This window comes from Salvelinus alpinus, chromosome 4, assembly GCF_045679555.1.
Source record: "Salvelinus alpinus chromosome 4, SLU_Salpinus.1, whole genome shotgun sequence".
Classification (NCBI taxonomy): Eukaryota; Metazoa; Chordata; class Actinopteri; order Salmoniformes; family Salmonidae; genus Salvelinus; species Salvelinus alpinus.
Window position 1 is genome coordinate 99,849,216 of NC_092089.1, and position 22,104 is coordinate 99,871,319.

The 22,104-nt window shown below is 45.0% G+C and overlaps 1 protein-coding gene across 3 annotated transcripts in view; it reads right to left on the reverse strand.

The window, feature by feature from the left end:
• Positions 1-22,104, reverse strand: part of LOC139574816 (arf-GAP with Rho-GAP domain, ANK repeat and PH domain-containing protein 3-like) — a 50,374-nt gene that overhangs the window by 11,295 nt on the left and 16,975 nt on the right. For 2 of the 3 annotated variants that reach the window (XM_071399726.1, XM_071399725.1), the window contains exons 2-21: positions 17,256-18,457; positions 17,046-17,083; positions 16,685-16,767; positions 16,084-16,157; positions 15,588-15,824; positions 8,839-8,908; positions 8,624-8,744; positions 7,741-8,032; positions 7,407-7,606; positions 6,881-6,966; positions 6,415-6,597; positions 5,248-5,398; positions 4,472-4,576; positions 3,664-3,817; positions 3,380-3,482; positions 2,927-3,125; positions 2,446-2,509; positions 2,026-2,189; positions 1,030-1,242; positions 97-205 (exon numbers count right to left, since the gene is read on the reverse strand). In XM_071399726.1, the coding sequence (XP_071255827.1) occupies positions 97-205; positions 1,030-1,242; positions 2,026-2,189; positions 2,446-2,509; positions 2,927-3,125; positions 3,380-3,482; positions 3,664-3,817; positions 4,472-4,576; positions 5,248-5,398; positions 6,415-6,597; positions 6,881-6,966; positions 7,407-7,606; positions 7,741-8,032; positions 8,624-8,744; positions 8,839-8,908; positions 15,588-15,824; positions 16,084-16,157; positions 16,685-16,767; positions 17,046-17,083; positions 17,256-18,376 (3,767 nt within the window). In that variant the 5' untranslated portion in view covers positions 18,377-18,457. The remainder of the gene's footprint in view (positions 1-96; positions 206-1,029; positions 1,243-2,025; positions 2,190-2,445; positions 2,510-2,926; positions 3,126-3,379; positions 3,483-3,663; positions 3,818-4,471; positions 4,577-5,247; positions 5,399-6,414; positions 6,598-6,880; positions 6,967-7,406; positions 7,607-7,740; positions 8,033-8,623; positions 8,745-8,838; positions 8,909-15,587; positions 15,825-16,083; positions 16,158-16,684; positions 16,768-17,045; positions 17,084-17,255; positions 18,458-22,104) is intronic. The other variant, XM_071399727.1, reaches the window with a different exon arrangement.

Below are 22,104 nucleotides of genomic sequence, written 5' to 3' on the forward strand. Positions count from 1 at the left end.
GTAGAGGTGGCTGATGAGAGTCCTGTTAACCCTGAGGCCATACTAACCTGTAGAGGTGGCTGATGAGAGTCCTGTTAACCCTGAGGCCATACTAACCTGTAGAGGTGGCTGATGAGAGCAGCCAGGGTAGTCCTGTTGACTTTAGGTAAACTACGGATGATCTCCTTGTATCTGTCCAGACGCTGGTTCTTATCCTTGGCTGTTCCTATAAAAAAAAGGGACAAACAGGAACCAGTTAGATTTCAAAAGGATACATTGTGGTACATCCTGATGAGCACCAGTGACACAGCTTGGTGGAAGCCCTATAATTCTAAGGTGACCAAGACGACTAGGTCAATCAGCCCGACTAACCGGTGCCTGTATATAGCCTCGCTACTGCGTATATCGCCTCGCTACTGCGCATATCGCCTCGCTACTGCATATCGCCTCGCTACTGCATATCGCCTCGCTACTGCATATCGCCTCTCTACTGCATATCGCCTCTCTACTGCATATCGCCTCTCTACTGCATATCGCCTCTCTACTGCATATCGCCTCTCTACTGCATATCGCCTCTCTACTGCATATAGCCTCTCTACTGCATATAGCCTCTCTACTGCATATAGCCTCTCTACTGCATATAGCCTCTCTACTGCATATAGCCTCTCTACTGCATATAGCCTCTCTACTGCATATAGCCTCTCTACTGCATATAGCCTCTCTACTGCATATAGCCTCTCTACTGTTATTTTTCCAACAGTCTTTTTTACTGTTGTCTTTATTTATTTACTTATCTATTGTTCACCTAATACCTTTTTTTTTAAACTTAAAAATGGCCCTGTTGTTTAGATCCTGTAAGTAAGCATTTCACTGTAAGGTCTACAGGCCTGTTGTAGTCGGCACACGTGACAAATAAACTTTGATTTGATTAAGTCAGTGACACAACAAAATAATAGCTTCATATGTGTGCTGTCTGAGATTACAACTTTTATTAATAGAGGTTAGTCTCACTGAGATTAAATCTCTTTTGTCAGAGACACTTGTACTTACTGACAGCCTCCTTCCATAGAGGATGCAGGTCAGCCATGAAGATGGGGTCGTCCATCTCCCTGAAGAACCTCTTCAACACGTCAGTCACATCCTCTATGAAGTTATCCCCGATCCGGAGCTTGACGTTCCGAGCATCATTCCTGAACTCCTCCATCAGAAGCTTGATCCTGGACGTGGCTCCGTTCTTCCTATAGATCCCCTCATGACCCAGACCTGACGAGCAGATCACACATCAGATCCAGTACATCAGTCATCAGCTAGTATCTCCTGTCTCTGGCTGGTGTGAAGTACAGCTAAACTGTGACAAGAAACCCTTCAGAGCACTGCAGAGCTATAATGAATGGATAAAATATTTATAAACCCCTTTATATACATTGGTTTTGTATACTTTAATATAAAGGATTACCTCCACTGAAAATGCATTAAATGCTATGGATCCTATCACGGATCCTCAAGATCACTGGAAAATGCAGAATCCTCTATCCCTTACTATACTGTGTAACAGAATAGAATATCCAGACTCTTCCCTTACTATACTGTGTAACGGAATAGAATATCCAGACTCTATCCCTTACTATACTGTGTAACGGAATAGAATATCCAGACTCCTCCCTTACTATACTGTGTAACGGAATAGAATATCCAGACTCTACCCTTACTATACTGTGTAACGGAATAGAATATCCAGACTCTACCCTTACTATACTGTGTAACGGAATAGAATATCCAGACTCTTCCCTTACTATACTGTGTAACGGAATAGAATATCTAGACTCTTCCCTTACTATACTGTGTAACGGAATAAAATATCCAGACTCTTCCCTTACTATACTGTGTAACGGAATAGAATATCCAGACTCTTCCCTTACTATACTGTGTAACGGAATAGAATATCCAGACTCTACCCTTACTATACTGTGTAACGGAATAAAATATCCAGACTCTATCCCTTACTATACTGTGTAACGGAATAGAATATCCAGACTCTTCCCTTACCATACTGTGTGATGAAGGCGATGCAGCTGTCTACGATGATGGGGATATCATTCCTGCTGAGTTGCTGTTCTCTCAGGGTGTTGCCCTTCCCTCCAGCAGCTCTCTGGATGTCTGCGTACCACAGGGAGAAGTCTAACCGACCCATCCCCTGGAGGTGCAGCGTCCTGAGGGAAGGGGGGGGGGGGGGGGGCGGCACGTCGATACTCAAGAGGTGAAGGTTCAAAGAGAAAAATCACTAAAGTGAAATCACTTATTCCAGCTCCCCCAAAAAAGATTTTCATGGTAAAATTATTCTCATCCTGGAATTTCCATTCCCCCCTAGCTGGGTATACTTTAGGTGTCAAACTAGCCATGATATGTTGACATACTTGTGTAATTACATATGTATTGAATGAAAACAGGAAGAGACTGAAAACCAACCTTCCTTTTTCAACCAAAACCAGAATTTCCTTCTTCTCATGGTTGTGGTTCTCAGTTACTATACCTAGGAGACAAACACAGAACAAATGGAAGACGGACCAAATCATTTATCAGCAGACAGTTACTATAACCCAGGAGACAAAACACAGAACAAATGGAAGACGGACCAAATCATTTATCAGCAGACAGTTACTATAACCTAGGAGACAAACACAGAACAAATGGAAGACGGACAGTTGCTCAAAGAAACGGTGCTTGGGGTAGTTAAGGCAGAGAAATGTCTCAAGCTGACAGTAGGCTTTCTCTTTATAGTCGGATGGGTTTTGAATGACTATAGTACTTCCTTTGTTGGCAGCTTTATTGCAATCCCTAGTTGGGGCATAACATGGTCCATGTTTCAGTAAGGACTTGCCAAACAGTATTTGAGCAACTGCATTATCACACAGTGCCAGTAAAGCTTTGGTCAAGACAGCAGACTCACTGAGCTCTTGCAGACGTTTAAGGTTGATAATGTCCTCAGCTGCTCCGTCGTTCCCTGGGCAGATGAAGAGGTTAGACTTCTGAAGGACAAAATATCCCTCTTTCCACTGAGAAGGGTCTCGCATGGCTTTGTAACGCAGGACTCCCACCCGCTCAAACTCCCTCGCTAGCAGGCAGTGGCAGCTTAAAGGTGTGGCGGCCTGAGGAAGACAACACTGGAAGTGGTTAAAGTACAGGAGGGAACACTGAACAGACACATCCCAGGCTAGTACAGTACATAGATGGTGTTGGTTAGAAAGGAGGGAACACTTCACTGTAACCCCACTTTTATGCACACATAGGGACATTACAACGTTCTGAGCTGGAAGAGCGGTAACTACGTCAGTAAAGCTGAGAATTGGCATCATCAGTGTGCAGGCATTGCACTCTTTTGGGATAGAAAGTAATCTCATACCTTTCCAATGGCCTTGACCCAACATTGCAGTGCATCAGGAGTTTCCAATCCAAACTGATAGAGCTTCTCTGAGGACAAGTACAGTTGAAACGTATAGAGAAACCTAAAACAAGACACAGGAACATAAGTGAAGGGCATTAGATCAACACTAGTTGGTAGATACCTGTACATTGAGTGGCAATGGTATTACCATTTCCTGCTAAATGTATCCTTTCCACGTGCGTGAAATAGACCGTATGATTGGCCGCCTACATTAGTTACTGTGCCATGATTGGTCCTCTAACCTGTCAATGAAGCCGTTGTTGTTGCAGGAGTCCGGCCTGCTGACCCCCAGACAGACGATGTCATTGACGTTGATCTTCATGCTAGGATCAGGACATCGGTCAGACTCATAGAACAGAAGAGACCTCTCCACCGTGCACCAGTACTTCTGGAAATCTGGGGGCAAATAACAGCAAAAATATAGGCTGTTACTTTCTTCATAGTCTTACGTTTCCGTACTTCAGAATCTCCATCTTCCGGCTATTAGAGCGAACAAATGCAACGCAGCCGGGAAAATCGAGGTTCCTTTCTAAATAAAATAACTTTTAGAATTTTATGATGGGCTTGTGTTTTTAAATAGAATAGAAACTACGAGTAACTTCTAAATCACAAATCTGTTTTACTGTAGAGACTCCTGCCATTAACAGTGAGTAGTGTATTTCCTAACGGAACAGTATTGGCCCAGTCAGTATTTGGTCCTATAAAGTACTTTGTTCTCTACAGTCCTTTATACTGATGTTACTGAGGGGGCAGTATTCCTCTATTCAACCCGTGCCAAGTGGTGTGCTGTTAGCACCCATCAACACACACACACACCCATCAACACACACACACACCCATCAACACACACACACCCATCAACACACACACACCCATCAACACACACACACCCATCAACACACACACACACCCATCAACACACACACCCATACACACACCCACACCCACACCCACACCCACACCCACACCCACACCCACACCCACACCCACACCCACACCCACACCCACACACACACACACACACACACACACACACACACACACACCTACCTTCTCGGGTTTTCCTGGATAATGTCCCTTTGTTCATTGAGGCTGACTTGTAGAGGTAGCCAGAGTGCAGCACGGCCTGCTTAATCTCATCATAGACACTGTGGTCTGAGAAAACAGCAGAGAAAAACATGAAGAAGATATGGACACGTTTTGAGTCTAGCCATCACGTTGTGGTCTAGGCAAACAGGGCAAAACATTAAGTCAAACTTTATAATACTTTTCATGAATAAGCCATAATAAATCACATTTACAAGACGATACATAGTTTAGAAATGATTAGAAATGTGATGATTCATTTCATTTAACTTATTCATTGAAATGCGGATGGATGTTTAGAAATGTTTCTGTTTTTAAAATACGTTTTTCCCTCCATTATTCTAGTTGTGCTGTTTCAACAGAGAAAGCTTGAGCTCGGTTAATCTTTAACTCCAGCAGCGCTACAGGTGAACATACAGAGGAATACCCAACTGTCTCGTCACAAAGGCTCGGCTGGCAAAATAGCTCTACGTTACATAATTTCACAGAATTCTTAAATTAAATTAAAAACACAGAAATATAAAATGTATGTATAGATTTCACAAACTGGACAGACAAATGCTCTGATGATAACCATCCAAAAGGTTATCTGGGTTTCTTTATCAAACCATAAACCCTGCTGTAATTACTTTTCCAGTGTACGTTGCTGAGTACACTACATTATACTGCATGGTCGCATAATAGTCACATAATGCAGTAAAAATGTCCAGTAGGCAGATAAAGCCTGTCCCCTGACTTACCCGAGGTGTCCTGTGAGCGGGAGTATTCCTGAGACAGATGCTTGTCATATCCATTAGAGGCAGCGAGGCGGGATCGGACAGCCTCTGCCTCGGTGAAGATCTGGGTGACCGTCTTCAGCAGGTTCTGCTCGGTCACAGCAGTACACAGAACCTGCATGGTAGAGAGAGGAAGAGGGGGAAGCATTAGGCTGACGCACCACACACACACACAGTATGTACGCACCACTGAAAGCATCCACAGCCACGGGGACAGACATTCAGCCCAAATTCCAAAATGTCCCCTCTCCATTCAACTGCCCCCCTAAACGTGTACCCCCCTTATATCTACTCCCTCTAATTGCTTTAGTTTCAAAAGCACATTCCATGTCATTATTGTTGGGGTAAATGTCCAGCTGCATGCTAGCCCTGAGATAGGTTACAGATAGCACCACTAATACCATCTAGTCTAAATGTGTATCCTTACAGAGAAAAAAAACACATGATGAAAATCACATGATTTCACACGTGAAATTTCATGTGAAATCATATGATTTTCCACATGTGAAATCATGTTTTGTTTTTTGTTGTAAGGGTACACATTTTGACTAGAAGTGTTTTTTGGAAGGCTTCACATGTGATCACGTTTTCACGTGATTGCGTTATCACATTAAATTTACATGTGATCACGTGAAATTCATGTGTTTTTCCCGTAAGGGTAGGGTCCCTCCATGTGTTTTTACTGTGAGGCGCAGCAGCCAGCCAATGCCGTCAAGACAGATAGTAATTTAGTTTATCCTTCATAACAAACTAGGAATGTCTCCATTCGTGCACCTTGTACACTAATATTAAAGGTTTAATGATACGAATACAGCCTATACTTTTTATTATATTGAACCTTTATTTAACTAGGCAAGTCAGTTAAAAACAAATTCTTATTTACAATGACGGAGGCCTACCCCGGGCCAAACCCGGACGACGCTGGGCCAATTGTGTGAGGGGACTATGGGACTCCCAATCACGGCCAGTTGTGATACAGCCTGGAATCGAACCAGGGACTGTAGTGACGCCTCTTGCACTGAGATGCAGTGCCTCAGACCGCTGTGCCACTCGGGATCCCACAACACATGTCCTTTGAATCCTCTTATAGCAGCTATACATTTTAAATCTATACAATTTGTCTTCCTGTACCTTGAGCAGCTCCTCCTGTGTGTTGAAGTTGGGGTGGGGGTGTCGGTAGCGCCCCTCACGGTACTTATGGATGATAAACTCCTTCCGCTGGTCTGGTGTGGCGTCACGGTCTAACTCGTCAGCTGGAGATAGCCTGGCCGCCCAGAACTCATTGGCTCGGTCATTCCCCAACATTATGAAGAGCTGACGAACACAAACACAGAAAAAAAAAATCGGAAGTCATGAGGGCCTTAGTATATTCACAGTCTATCATCTGACTTTCAACTTAAAAATGTACTAAATATATTTAAACTGTTCCAATATAATGCATTTGTTGAAGGTAAAAGTGGTGAGAAGTATTTGATACACAACAAAACAAACTAATTTCAGTATCCTGGAAAATATTTTGCCACTTGACTAAAATAAACATGAGCATTTCCCCCTGACTCTCTCCCTCCCACTTCCCTGAAGAACCTTTCCCTTTCACCTGTACGATCTCGTTGCTCCACACGCTGGTGTCCAGTTTCAGGCTCTGTACTTTAGACACCATAGTCCCCAGACCTCTGTGTTGCCCTGCAGGGGAAAAGGGACAAAAGACCTCCATAATCACTCTCCTGGCACTAGACAGTGGTATTGTGTTGGTAACAGGACACTCGGGCGCTGCCTCGCTAGAGAGAGAACCACAAGAGAGGGACATGATGTTTGTATTTGGAAACACTTCTAGAGCAACATAGCACTTCACCTGGCACAGGTGTGCTAAAACAACACAGGTGAGAATTAAACTGTTGTGGCTCATGACAATGGGCTGAAAGCATTGGCAGCTGTTGGCCAGGTGTCTTAGTTATCTCATCAGTCACACTCACCAGGCGGGACGCTAAGTCCCCCAAAGCAACACCCAACTAGGCCCTCAGGCATCAAACTGCAACCCCACTCTTTTAGGCAGGGGGGGGCAACAGAGCTAGGGAGGGGGAGCCCGCCCCACCTATACAATAGTAGGGGAAACGCTGTCTCACCTGCACAGTTCTTACAGATGACAACACAGAGGTTTATGGAGGCCCAGTCAGGGTTGACTGCTTGGCAGTCAGCACAGAGCTTATTAAACCTGTTAGACCAAATCTTCTCAACCACCTCGTAGTCAGACAGGGTCTCTGCTATGGACTCCTGTACAGCCTCCATCCAGTCCCTCTTATCCCACTCAGACTCAGCTGTGAAACTACAGGGACAATTAATCACAAAAAATAATAATTCAGAAACAGCAGTGTAGGAAGTCCATGATGAACAGACTTTATTGTTGCTAAAACTAGAGAAATATGTAAAAGTGTTATTACCACGTCGGTAAATACGTACCTGAATGTTTTGTAAGGAGTGATGAGGTCAAAGCTTTTTCCTTTGCCGTCTCTGATCGTAGCTCCTCTGACCTCGATCAGCGTGATTCCTATCCCATTCCTAAAACACTGCTCAGTCTTGTACAGCCAGACCTGCTCTGTGTTGATGGCCACGTAGACTTTTGACTTGGTCCCTTTGAGCTCCAGAGGACCACTCCTCTGACAGTGGCTGCCAGGACCGAAGCGAGGGCGCCCGAACACAAGCTGTTCCTTCACCCTCCCCTGTAGGATACTGCACCACTGATGTCTCTGCACTGAGAGGGGACAGGTAGAAAGATAGTGGTAACACTAACTATTTTATAGTACAAAAAAATACCAGGTATTTACTATGAAAGTATATGGTAAAATGGTAATAACACAAGAACAATATGTGAATGTATTGTTTGCGTCGTATGGATTCAAACCAACTACCCTTTTGTACCAGTCAGTTACCAATTGTATCAGAAACTATCTTTTGATACCAAATAATTTCCTAATAGGTAAATATCAGAGGAATCAGGAGCCTAAAATAAAGTCCTGAACAAGATGTTTCTACTAGGAGTTTGACAGTAACGGATACAATCTTGTCTCACTGAGGTCAACCTTTGTCCAACATAGAGGTTGTCACATGGTTTGTTTCTAGCTTGTATGCCCCGAGGACTCCTCTATAGCTGTGTCCCGATCCGACACCATTCTCCTAAAATATGCACTTGCACACTTGGATTTAACAACACATATCCAATGCTTTGAAAATAACGATGGGGGAATTTGCAAGTACACACTTTGGGGAGAAGTGTAGAGAAGTGGGACAACTGATGTCTGTAGTTGCTTGTGTGTGAGATTTGAATGAAGTACTTTTTGTTTACCTTCGTTATCAGCCCGGAAGACAAATGTCCTGTGACTTGTCACTATCTCAAATTTATTGTCTTTGGCCATGCGGGCCATCTGTATCGCAGCCAGGGGAATCACTCCTTTGGGGTACGGGTCCTTGGAGAGAATAGTAAAGAGGCAGATGATGAACAATCCTGGTTCTCTCAATCAATATGTGGTACAGTCCGTCATTCAGGAAAAAAGAGCCTACCTTTTCACTGCCGAAGTACATCAGATTTTTGCCATCAAACTTCACATATCGTTTCTGGAATACATAGTTCCTAGAATGCCAAATATATAAAAATGATCAGATTCTCATATCACTGATTTAAAAAGGAGAAAAGAAATCTAATATTTCAAGAGCAAAGCAGAGCTGTTGACCCATAGGAACTGATTAGCATTTAACAAGAAACACCAAAACAGACTGGAGAAACAGTGGGAAGAAGGAAGAGACAGGGTTGAGAGGACAGATATGAGGCAGAGACAGGGCCTTCAGAAAGTATTCATACCCCTTAACTTATTCCACATTTTGTTGTGTTACAGCCGGCATTTCAAATGGATTAAATATTTTTTTTAAATGATCACCCATCTACACACAATACCCCATAATGACAAAGTGAAAACATGTTTTCAGAAATACAAGACATTTACATAAGTATTTACACCCCTGATTCAATACTTTGCAGAAGCACCATTAGCAGTGATTACAGCTTTGAGTCTTTCTGAGTAAGTCTCTAAGAGCTTTGCACACCTGGATGATACAATATTTAACTTTTTTTTTTTTTTTAAATCTTCAATCTCTGTCAAGTTGGTTGTTGATCATGGCTAGACAGCCATGTTCAAGTCTTGACATGGATTTAAGCCGATTTAAGTCAAAATTGTAACTAGGCCACTCAGGAACATTCAGGATTTTGCCTGTGCTTAGCTCAATTACGTTTATTTGAATCCTAAAAAAAACTCCCTAGTCCTTGCCGATGACAATTATACCCATAACATGATGCAGCCACCACCATGCTTGAAAATATGATGTGTTTTGTTGGATTTTCCCCAAACACAATGCTTTGTATTCAGGAAAAAAAGTGTATTTCTTTGCCACATTTTTACTTTAGTGGCTTATTGCAAAACAGGATGCATGTTTTGGAATAGTTTTATTCAGTATCTCACTGGTTCTCAATCCTGGTCCTGGGGACCCAAAGGGGTGCCCATTTTAATTTTTGCTCTAGCACTACAAACATGATTCAAATGAAAGCCTCATGATGAGTTGATCACTTGAATCAGCTGTGTAGTGCTAGGGCAAAAACAGGACCAGGATTGAGAACCAGTGCAGTACAGGATTCCTTCTTTTCACTCAGTCATTTAGGTTAGTATTGTGAGTTAACTACAATGTGTTGATCCATCCTCAGTTTTTTCCTATCACAGCCATTAAACTCTGTGACTGTTTTAATATCACCATTGGCCTCATGGTGAAATCCCAGAGCGGTTTCCTTCCTCTCCGGCAACTGAATTAAGAAGGAAACTTGTATCTTTGTAGTGGCTAGGTGTATTGACACTCCATCCAAAGTGTAATTAATAACTTCACCATGCTCAAATGGATATTCAAAATTTGCTTTTAAATTTTTACCCATCTACGAATAGGTGTCCTTCTTTGCGAGGCATTGAAAAACCTCCCTGGTTGTTGTTGAATCTGTGTTTGAAATTCACTGCTCGACTGAGGGACCTTACAGATAATTGTGTGAGGTATAGAGATGAGATAGTCATTCAACAATCATGTTAAACACTGTTATGGTAAAGTCCATGCAATTTATTATGTGACTTGTTAAGCACATTTTTACTCCTGAACTTATTTAGGCTTGACACAACAAAGGGGTTGAATACTTATTGACTCATTTCAGCTTATCACTTTTAATTAACTAGTAAAAATGTATAAAAACATAATCCCACTTTGACATTATGAGGTATTGTGTGTAAATCAGTGACGCAAAATCTCAATTTAATCCATTTTAAATGTAGGCTGAAACACAACAAAATGTGGAAAAAGTCAAGGTGTGTGAATCATTTCTGAAGGTACTGTATATCAACTGTTTAGCATTTAGCAAGAAACACAAACACAGACTGGAGAAACGCAAACACAGACTGGAGAAACGCAAACACAGACTGGAGAAACGCAAACACAGACTGGAGAAACGCAAACACAGACTGGAGAAACGCAAACACAGACTGGAGAAACGCAAACACAGACTGGAGAAACGCAAACACAGACTGGAGAAACGCAAACACAGACTGGAGAAACGCAAACACAGACTGGAGAAACGCAAACACAGACTGGAGAAACGCAAACACAGACTGGAGAAACGCAAACTGGAGAAACGCAAACTGGAGAAACGCAAACACAGACTGGAGAAACGCAAACACAAACTGGAGAAACACAAACACAGACTGGAGAAACGCAAACACAGACTGGAGAAACGCAAACACAGACTGGAGAAACGCAAACACAGACTGGAGAAACGCAAACACAGACTGGAGAAACGCAAACACAGACTGGAGAAACGCAAACACAGACTGGAGAAACGCAAACACAGACTGGAGAAACGGTAACACAGACTGGAGAAACGGTAACACAGACTGGAGAAACGGTAACACAGACTGGAGAAACGCAAACACAGACTGGAGAAACGCAAACACAGGATGGAGAAACGCAAACACAGGATGGAGAAACGCAAACACAGGATGGAGAAACGCAAACACAGACTGGAGAAACGCAAACACAGACTGGAGAAACACAAACTGGAGAAACACAAACACAGACTGGAGAAACACAAACTGGAGAAACACAAACACAGACTGGAGAAACACAAACTGGAGAAACACAAACACAGACTGGAGAAACACAAACTGGAGAAACACAAACACAGACTGGAGAAACACAAACACAGACTAGAGAAACACAAACTGGAGAAACGCAAACACAGACTGGAGAAACGCAAACACAGACTGGAGAAACGCAAACACAGACTGGAGAAACGCAAACACAGACTGGAGAAACGCAAACACAGACTGGAGAAACGCAAACACAGACTGGAGAAACACAAACTGGAGAAACGCAAACACAGACTGGAGAAACACAAACACAGACTGGAGAAACACAAACACAGACTAGAGAAACACAAACTGGAGAAACGCAAACACAGACTGGAGAAACGCAAACACAGACTGGAGAAACGCAAACACAGACTGGAGAAACACAGACTGGAGAAACACAGACTGGAGAAACACAGACTGGAGAAACACAGACTGGAGAAACACAGACTGGAGAAACACAGACTGGAGAAACACAGACTGGAGAAACGCAAACACAGACTGGAGAAACGCAAACACAGACTGGAGAAACGCAAACACAGACTGGAGAAACGCAAACACAGACTGGAGAAACGCAAACACAGACTGGAGAAACGCAAACACAGACTGGAGAAACGCAAACTGGAGAAACGCAAACTGGAGAAACGCAAACTGGAGACACGCAAACTGGAGACACGCAAACTGGAGAAACGCAAACTGGAGAAACGCAAACACAGACTGGAGAAACACAAACTGGAGAAACACAAACACAGACTGGAGAAACACAAACACAGACTGGAGAAACGCAAACACAGACTGGAGAAACGCAAACGCAGACTGGAGAAACGGTAACGCAGACTGGAGAAACGCTAACACAGACTGGAGAAACGCTAACACAGACTGGAGAAACGCTAACACAGACTGGAGAAACGCTAACACAGACTGGAGAAACGCAAACACAGACTGGAGAAACGCAAACACAGACTGGAGAAACGCAAACACAGACTGGAGAAACGCAAACACAGGATGGAGAAACGCAAACACAGGATGGAGAAACGCAAACACAGACTGGAGAAACGCAAACACAGACTGGAGAAACACAAACTGGAGAAACACAAACACAGACTGGAGAAACACAAACTGGAGAAACACAAACACAGACTGGAGAAACACAAACTGGAGAAACACAAACACAGACTGGAGAAACACAAACACAGACTAGAGAAACACAAACTGGAGAAACACAAACACAGACTGGAGAAACACAAACTGGAGAAACACAAACACAGACTGGAAAAACACAAACTGGAGAAACACAAACACAGACTGGAGAAACACAAACTGGAGAAACACAAACACAGACTGGAGAAACACAAACTGGAGAAACACAGACTGGAGAAACGCAAACACAGACTGGAGAAACGCAAAAACAGACTGGAGAAACGCAAACACAGACTGGAGAAACGCAAACACAGACTGGAGAAACGCAAACACAGACTGGAGAAACGCAAACACAGACTGGAGAAACGCAAACACAGACTGGAGAAACGCAAACACAGACTGGAGAAACACAAACTGGAGAAACACAAACACGGACTGGAGAAACACAAACACAGACTGGAGAAACGCGAACACAGACTGGAGAAACGCAAACACAGACTGGAGAAACGCAAACACAGACTGGAGAAACGCAAACACAGACTGGAGAAACGCAAACACAGACTGGAGAAACGCAAACACAGGATGGAGAAACGCAAACACAGACTGGAGAAACGCAAACACAGACTGGAGAAACGCAAACACAGACTGGAGAAACACAAACTGGAGAAACACAAACACAGACTGGAGAAACACAAACTGGAGAAACACAAACACAGACTGGAGAAACACAAACTGGAGAAACACAAACACAGACTAGAGAAACACAAACTGGAGAAACACAAACACAGACTGGAGAAACACAGACTGGAGAAACACAAACTGGAGAAACACAAACACAGACTGGAGAAACACAAACTGGAGAAACACAAACTGGAGAAACACAAACACAGACTGGAGAAACGCAAACACAGACTGGAGAAACGCAAACACAGACTGGAGAAACGCAAACACAGACTGGAGAAACGCAAACACAGACTGGAGAAACGCAAACACAGACTGGAGAAACACAAACTGGAGAAACACAAACACAGACTGGAGAAACGCAAACACAGACTGGAGAAACGCAAACACAGACTGGAGAAACGCAAACACAGACTGGAGAAACGCAAACACAGACTGGAGAAACGCAAACACAGACTGGAGAAACGCAAACACAGACTGGAGAAACGCAAACACAGACTGGAGAAACGCAAACACAGACTGGAGAAACGCAAACACAGACTGGAGAAACGCAAACACAGACTGGAGAAACGCAAACACAGGATGGAGAAACGCAAACACAGACTGGAGAAACACAAACTGGAGAAACACAAACTGGAGAAACACAAACACAGACTGGAGAAACACAAACACAGACTGGAGAAACACAAACTGGAGAAACACAAACACAGACTGGAGAAACGCAAACACAGACTGGAGAAACACAAACTGGAGAAACACAAACACGGACTGGAGAAACGCAAACACAGACTGGAGAAACGCAAACACAGACTGGAGAAACGCAAACACAGACTGGAGAAACGCAAACACAGACTGGAGAAACGCAAACACAGACTGGAGAAACGCAAACACAGACTGGAGAAACGCAAACACAGGATGGAGAAACGCAAACACAGACTGGAGAAACGCAAACACAGACTGGAGAAACGCAAACACAGACTGGAGAAACGCAAACACAGACTGGAGAAACGCAAACACAGACTGGAGAAACACAAACTGGAGAAACACAAACACAGACTGGAGAAACACAAACTGGAGAAACACAAACACAGACTGGAGAAACACAAACTGGAGAAACAAACACAGACTGGAGAAACACAAACTGGAGAAACACAAACACAGACTGGAGAAACACAAACTGGAGAAACAAACACAGACTGGAGAAACACAAACACAGACTAGAGAAACACAAACTGGAGAAACACAAACACAGACTGGAGAAACACAGACTGGAGAAACACAAACTGGAGAAACACAAACACAGACTGGAGAAACACAAACTGGAGAAACACAAACACAGACTGGAGAAACACAAACTGGAGAAACACAAACACAGACTGGAGAAACACAAACTGGAGAAACACAAACTGGAGAAACACAAACTGGAGAAACACAAACACAGACTGGAGAAACGCAAACACAGACTGGAGAAACGCAAACACAGACTGGAGAAACGCAAACACAGACTGGAGAAACACAAACTGGAGAAACACAAACACGGACTGGAGAAACACAAACACAGACTGGAGAAACGCAAACACAGACTGGAGAAACGCAAACACAGACTGGAGAAACACAAACACAGACTGGAGAAACGCAAACACAGACTGGAGAAACGCAAACACAGACTGGAGAAACGCAAACACAGACTGGAGAAACGCAAACACAGACTGGAGAAACGCAAACACAGACTGGAGAAACGCAAACACAGGATGGAGAAACGCAAACACAGGATGGAGAAACGCAAACACAGACTGGAGAAACACAAACTGGAGAAACACAAACTGGAGAAACACAAACACAGACTGGAGAAACACAAACTGGAGAAACACAAACACAGACTGGAGAAACACAAACTGGAGAAACACAAACACAGACTGGAGAAACACAAACTGGAGAAACACAAACACAGACTGGAGAAACACAAACACAGACTGGAGAAACACAAACACAGACTGGAGAAACACAAACACAGACTGGAGAAACACAGACTGGAGAAACAAACACAGACTGGAGAAACACAGACTGGAGAAACACAAACACAGACTGGAGAAACACAAACACAGACTGGAGAAACACAATGAGAAGAAGAAAGAAGGAAGAAGAGAGACACACCGGTTTGAGAGGACAGACACGAGGCAGAGACAGTTCCTCAGAAGGGAGGAGAAGACGGAGAGAGGAAAGGATGATAGGACCATCAGCCCAGGCCAGGACCCGGACCCGGACCAGGACCCGGCATACCCTTGTGGTGATAGCTTATCCAGCCAGCCACAGATGATGGGAGCAGTCTGCTCAGAGAGAGATGTGTAGCTGGCGTAGGGGGATATCGTCTGATCCTCATCCAGCTCCGAGGGGTACAGGTTGGGGGGTAAGGAGAGGCAGCGAGGGGGTGGTGCTGCCTCTCCTACTGTGCTGTAGCCCTGGGACTCACTGTGGAGGGCATGGGACAGACGTTTGGCCCAGGAGAGTTTGGGTGTCCTGCAGTGTAAAAACAGTCTCCATAATTGATTGATGTATTTGTAATAACCTTGACTCCAGCCGCTTTAAGTTTCTCTAGTGTGAGAATACGGTGTCTGATAGCAGGTACCAACATTGGATTGAAAAGATGGAGAACACAGAATATTTTAAATCTACAGTAGACCATTTTCTCTCTATGGCTGTAGTCAGAGTTGTGTGAGAAGATGTTAAATTGGAAAGCCTGTAGTATTATCCACTCCTCTAGACACAATAATCTTACCCGTGATCCTCTCCGTGCTTCTCTTCCTCCTTTCTTGTCATTCCTGCCTTTCCTTCACTGTTGGTCCTTTCCGCCTTTGGGAACACAACATGGATAACACATTCATCAACGTCAGGAGAGCCAAAGTGACCACAAACACTAAACACAATATAACTCTGATGGGTTCTTATAACCAGATAACATACTCAGGTCCTGATGGGTTCTTGTAACCAGATAACAGACTCAGGTCCTGATGGGTTCTTGTAACCAGATAACAGACTCAGGTCCTGATGGGTTCTTGTAACCAGATAACAGACTCAGGTCCTGATGGGTTCTTGTAACCAGATAACAGACTCAGGTCCTGATGGGTTCTTGTAACCAGATAACAGACTCAGGTCCTGATGGGTTCTTGTAACCAGATAACAGACTCAGGTCCTGTTCCAAATGGCCCCTATTCTCTATATGGCCCCCTATTCTCTATATAGTGCACTACTTGGGCCCTTAGTGCCATTTCAGACACCATTTGATGGTTTTCCTAGAAAGCCTATGGGGCTCTGGTCAAACTTAGAGCACCGTATAGAGAATAGTGTGCCGTTTGAGATCCTCAGAGTCCCAGTCTCACCTCAGAGTGCTGCAGTGGTTGTCTGGTCTGGAAGACTGTTTCACAGTAGGGACTGATCTCCTCCTCTGGGTCCTCCATGGGGACTGTGGTGGAGGAAGAAATTACATGGCATATTATAAGCCTTGTTATAATATATTATTTAAAAAAAGGTTCATATATGATTATAACCAGTTATAAAGCATTTAAAAACTGTATGCTCAAGTGTACGCGAAAAAGTGACGTTTTAGCAATGCAAAACTCTAATGATCTTGATTTTTTAAAAACAGGTCAAGCGTCATTTATAGGCCTGAATGATACATAGATATAAGGTCTAACTAAAGCATCTGTAAGGTTACTTTCAGAAAGTGATGTGTAGACTTACCTCCGTGGGACGATTCACAAGAGTTGTTACTTAAAGTGCTGCAGACACACAAAACAAAACATTAGATACACAGAACAATACTCTCTTTCATTTACATCATTTACATTTAAGTCATTTAGCAGACGCTCTTATCCAAAGCGACTTACTTTCGATGTAGGCCTATATTTCTACTATATAGGTATATGATATTAAAGTCAGACGTTGACCTACCTAATTCCTTCAGGAGTGGTGTGGATCTCTGACCGTGGTGGTGTTTGTGGAGCGTTGCAGGGAATCCGTCCACTACTAGCTGCCGTGCCAGGTGAAGTGCCACAGTAGATCTCATTGGAGACCATCTCCATCGGAGAGCCGGGAGGGGAAGTGGTCAAAGAGAGGAATCCAGTGTCGTCATAGTTACAAGGGGATGAGGGAGGTGGGGTTGTCATACACTGGTCCTGGTTTTGTTCAGTCCTTCTACCAGATGATGGTGGTGTGGATGTAGGTCCACTAAACATGGCTGGAGGGGTCCCTCGGTTCAGCCGAGGGGGAACAGGGGGCAGGGGACCTCCAGAGTCTGAGGAGTTACTCAGCCTCCTCTCTCTCAGGCTTAGGCTGTGTCTCAGGGCAGGGGTAGGTGTAGGGTTAGGAGCAGGGTTAGGGTTAGTGGTAGGGTTATGGGTAGGGGTAGGTGTAGGCCCCACCACCACTGTGTCAGTGTTAAATTCTCCTGAAGCCAAACCTTCCAATATGGTGAAGCAGAGAGATTCCTGAGACGGTTTCCTGGTTAGAGTTAGAACCAGGGGATCTGGTGGTGTCGGTGATGCGGGACAGGAGAGAAACCGGGCGGGTTCTGTTTTGTGTCTGTAAAACACCGTTCTAGGTTTTGGAACCGGTTTTATGACAACATTCCCATTGTACTGCTGCTGTTGTTCTGACCCGGAGTTCATCAACATGGATGGAATGTTAGGAACAGAACTATTCCGGAACGCTTCAAACGGAATGTCCCCGGTTCCGCCCCCTTGGTCAGACCTCGGCCCTCCTGATTGGATGGGTGTGGAATTAATGTCAGACTCAGACTGACAACGGTCCAATAAGGGCTCTAATGGCTCCGATGTCGACTGATTCTGATTCGTAGCCCTCTGAATGTGCTGGACCAGCCTCAGTATTCTCTTCCTGTGTCCGGTGGCAGTTACACCCAGCTGGATAAGAGCTCCATTGTCTAGGTGGCTGAGGTCCCTGGCCAAGAGGAAGCCTGACTGGCGGAAGGTCTTCAGGTACCGCTCCAGGTGGATCGCAGCCAACAGGGTCTCAACGTCCATGTTTCCATCCATTGGTGCCATAACAGCGTACATACATGGGCTTGGAGGGGGCCTTCAGCTGCTGTGGGCAAGACAACGTCCATCACGGACCTACACAGGAAGACTCCTCTCCATCTGAAATGAACAACTTGTTAAGAATTAGATAATAATATAATTGGTTCATGTTGAGTTAGTGTTCCAAGTGGTCAATTGTTCTGATAAAATAACTAATTCACTACATTCCCTTACTACAGTTCAAATCAAATCAAAGTTTATTCATCATATGCACAGGATACAGTGTGTTTAAACGGGCACAGTGAAATGCTCACAGAGTAACACTGTAAACATGTACTAAAACATGTTTATTACATCACAAAACACTATGTAATTATTTCAACTGAACTACTATTGATAGCATGTTAACTTCCAGTGGCATCACTACTGAAATGGACTGAAATGGCATCACCACTGAAATGGACTGAAATGGCATCACCACTGAAATGGAAGACCACTGAAATGGAAGACCACTGAAATGGCATCACCACTGAAATGGAAGACGACTGAAATGGACTGAAATGGCATCACCACTGAAATGGACTGAAATGGCATCACCACTGAAATGGACTGAAATGGCATCACCACTGAAATGGACTGAAATGGCATCACCACTGAAATGGCATCACCGTGACCTTTCCACAGCAGGTCACCAGCCATCTTCCAGCCAGCCACTTAAAATCACAGATGTGGAACAAAGACGGATGTCATTGAACACACAAAGACACGTGATTGTTCAGTTTAAGACGGGCCTGTAAAGTTAGCATGGCTGAGGAGAGAAAGCAGGCAGGGAAGGAAGTAGGAGGTTATGGCACCAGCTGACCAGGAAGAAGGAAGTAGGGGGTCATGGCACCAGCTGACCAGGGAGAAGGAAGTAGGGGGTCATGGCACCAGCTGACCAGGAAGAAGGAAGTAGGGGGTCATGGCACCAGCTGACCAGGAAGAAGGAAGTTATGGCACCAGCTGACCAGGAAGAAGGAAGTAGGGGGTTATGGCACCAGCTGACCAGGGAGAAGGAAGTAGGGGGTTATGGCACCAGCTGACCAGGGAAAAGGAAGTAGGGGGTTATGGCACCAGCTGACCAGGAAGAAGGAAGTAGGGGGTCATGGCACCAGCTGACCAGGGAGAAGGAAGTAGGGGGTTATGGCACCAGCTGACCAGGGAGAAGGAAGTAGGGGGTTATGGCACCAGCAGACCAGGGAGAAGGAAGTAGGGGGTTATGGCACCAGCTGACCAGGAAGAAGGAAGTAGGAGGTTATGGCACCAGCTGACCAGGAAGAAGGAAGTAGGGGGTTATGGCACCAGCAGACCAGGGAGAAGGAAGTAGGGGGTTATGGCACCAGCTGACCAGGGAGAAGGAAGTAGGGGGTTATGGCACCAGCAGACCAGGGAGAAGGAAGTAGGGGGTTATGGCACCAGCAGACCAGGGAGAAGGAAGTAGGGGTTATGGCACCAGCTGACCAGGGAGAAGGAAGTAGGGGGTTATGGCACCAGCTGACCAGGGAGAAGGAAGTAGGGGGTTATGGCACCAGCTGACCAGGGAGAAGGAAGTAGGGGGTTATGGCACCAGCAGACCAGGGAGAAGGAAGTAGGGGGTTATGGCACCAGCTGACCAGGGAGAAGGAAGTAGGGGGTTATGGCACCAGCTGACCAGGGAGAAGGAAGTAGGGGGTTATGGCACCAGCTGACCAGGGAGAAGGAAGTAGGGGGTTATGGCACCAGCTGACCAGGGAGAAGGAAGTAGGGGGTTATGGCACCAGCTGACCAGGGAGAAGGAAGTAGGGGGTTATGGCACCAGCTGACCAGGGAGAAGGAAGTAGGGGGTTATGGCACCAGCTGACCAGGGAGAAGGAAGTAGGGGGTTATGGCACCAGCTGACCAGGGAGAAGGAAGTAGGGGGTTATGGCACCAGCTGACCAGGGAGAAGGAAGTAGGGGGTTATGGCACCAGCTGACCAGGGAGAAGGAAGTAGGGGGTTATGGCACCAGCTGACCAGGGAGAAGGAAGTAGGGGGTTATGGCACCAGCAGACCAGGGAGAAGGAAGTAGGGGGTTATGGCACCAGCAGACCAGGGAGAAGGAAGTAGGGGGTTATGGCACCAGCTGACCAGGGAGAAGGAAGTAGGGGGTTATGGCACCAGCTGACCAGGGAGAAGGAAGTAGGGGGTTATGGCACCAGCTGACCAGGAAGAAGGAAGTAGGGGGTTATGGCACCAGCTGACCAGGGAGAAGGAAGTAGGGGGTTATGGCACCAGCTGACCAGGGAGAAGGAAGTAGGGGGTTATGGCACCAGCTGACCAGGGAGAAGGAAGTAGGGGGTTATGGCACCAGCTGACCAGGGAGAAGGAAGTAGGGGGTTATGGCACCAGCTGACCAGGAAGAAGGAAGTAGGGGGTTATGGCACCAGCTGACCAGGGAGAAGGAAGTAGGGGGTTATGGCACCAGCTGACCAGGAAGAAGGAAGTAGGAGGTTATGGCACCAGCTGACCAGGGATAAGGAAGTAGGGGGTTATGGCACCAGCTGACCAGGAAGAAGGAAGTAGGGGGTTATGGCACCAGCTGACCAGGAAGAAGGAAGTAGGAGGTTATGGCACCAGCTGACCAGGGATAAGGAAGTAGGGGGTTATGGCACCAGCTGACCAGGGATAAGGAAGTAGGAGGTTATGGCACCAGCTGACCAGGGAGAAGGAAGTAGGGGGTTATGGCACCAGCTGACCAGGAAGAAGGAAGTAGGGGGTTATGGCACCAGCTGACCAGGGAGATGGAAGTAGGGGGTTATGGCACCAGCTGACCAGGAAGAAGGAAGTAGCATCTAAGAGATTAATAGACAGCACAGAGACGCATGAGAAAAATCTAATAAGGTAACATGTGAAAACTGCAATTATTTGATGAATTCTGAAAATTAATTGAAGGTGTGTACCATTTAGTTGACGACAAGGCACCATTTGAAAGTGTATTGTTATTCAACATGTATGAAATAATCTAAATGATAAAAGTAATGGAGAAACAGCAGCAACAAACAGTGTCCAGGGATACCCCTCCCTAGCTGCAGGCTGTTGTACTGTATATCAGGTTTGGGCGCACAGCTCTTTGAAAGCCTTGGTAGAAACACTTCCTGAAAAAGCTTGGAATGCGTTAAGTTTTAATGGCTACTTTTCCCTGGCTGGTGTGTGTGTTTGTGTGTGTGTGTAAGACCTGGGTTCAAATACCATTTGAAATCGTTCAAATACCTTGACCATTTGCTCTAGCCTGGCTGGAGTCCCATAATGGGTAGAGTTTGCAGTTATGGGACTGTTTTATTGGTTTATTAAGCTAAACAAGCTCAAATCGAGCACAGATAAAGTTATATTATTTAAAATAGTATTTGAACCCAGGTTTGGAGTGGGTGTCCATGTGGGTGACTCAGCTTGGGAACCTAGTCAGAACTAAAGAGAATCTCAAGGCTGACTGGGGCAGTTTGCCAGCCTCGTGAGGGGGAGGTACACAGCACAGCACATAACACACGTTCCAATAGAGTTCAGGATAGAAAATAGTAATTTATGAGGCCTTGGACAGATTAAGACAGATTCTTATTAAATTAGTTATGGGCGCCAGATCAGAATGTAAAGACTTCCAACAGAGCTACAGATGGCTGTAGGAACTATCTTTGAACTAAAGTGTGGTTTGTGTAGAGGGAGGAGGACGCCATTGGGCCTTGTGTAGAGGGAGAAGGACGCCATTGGGCCTTGT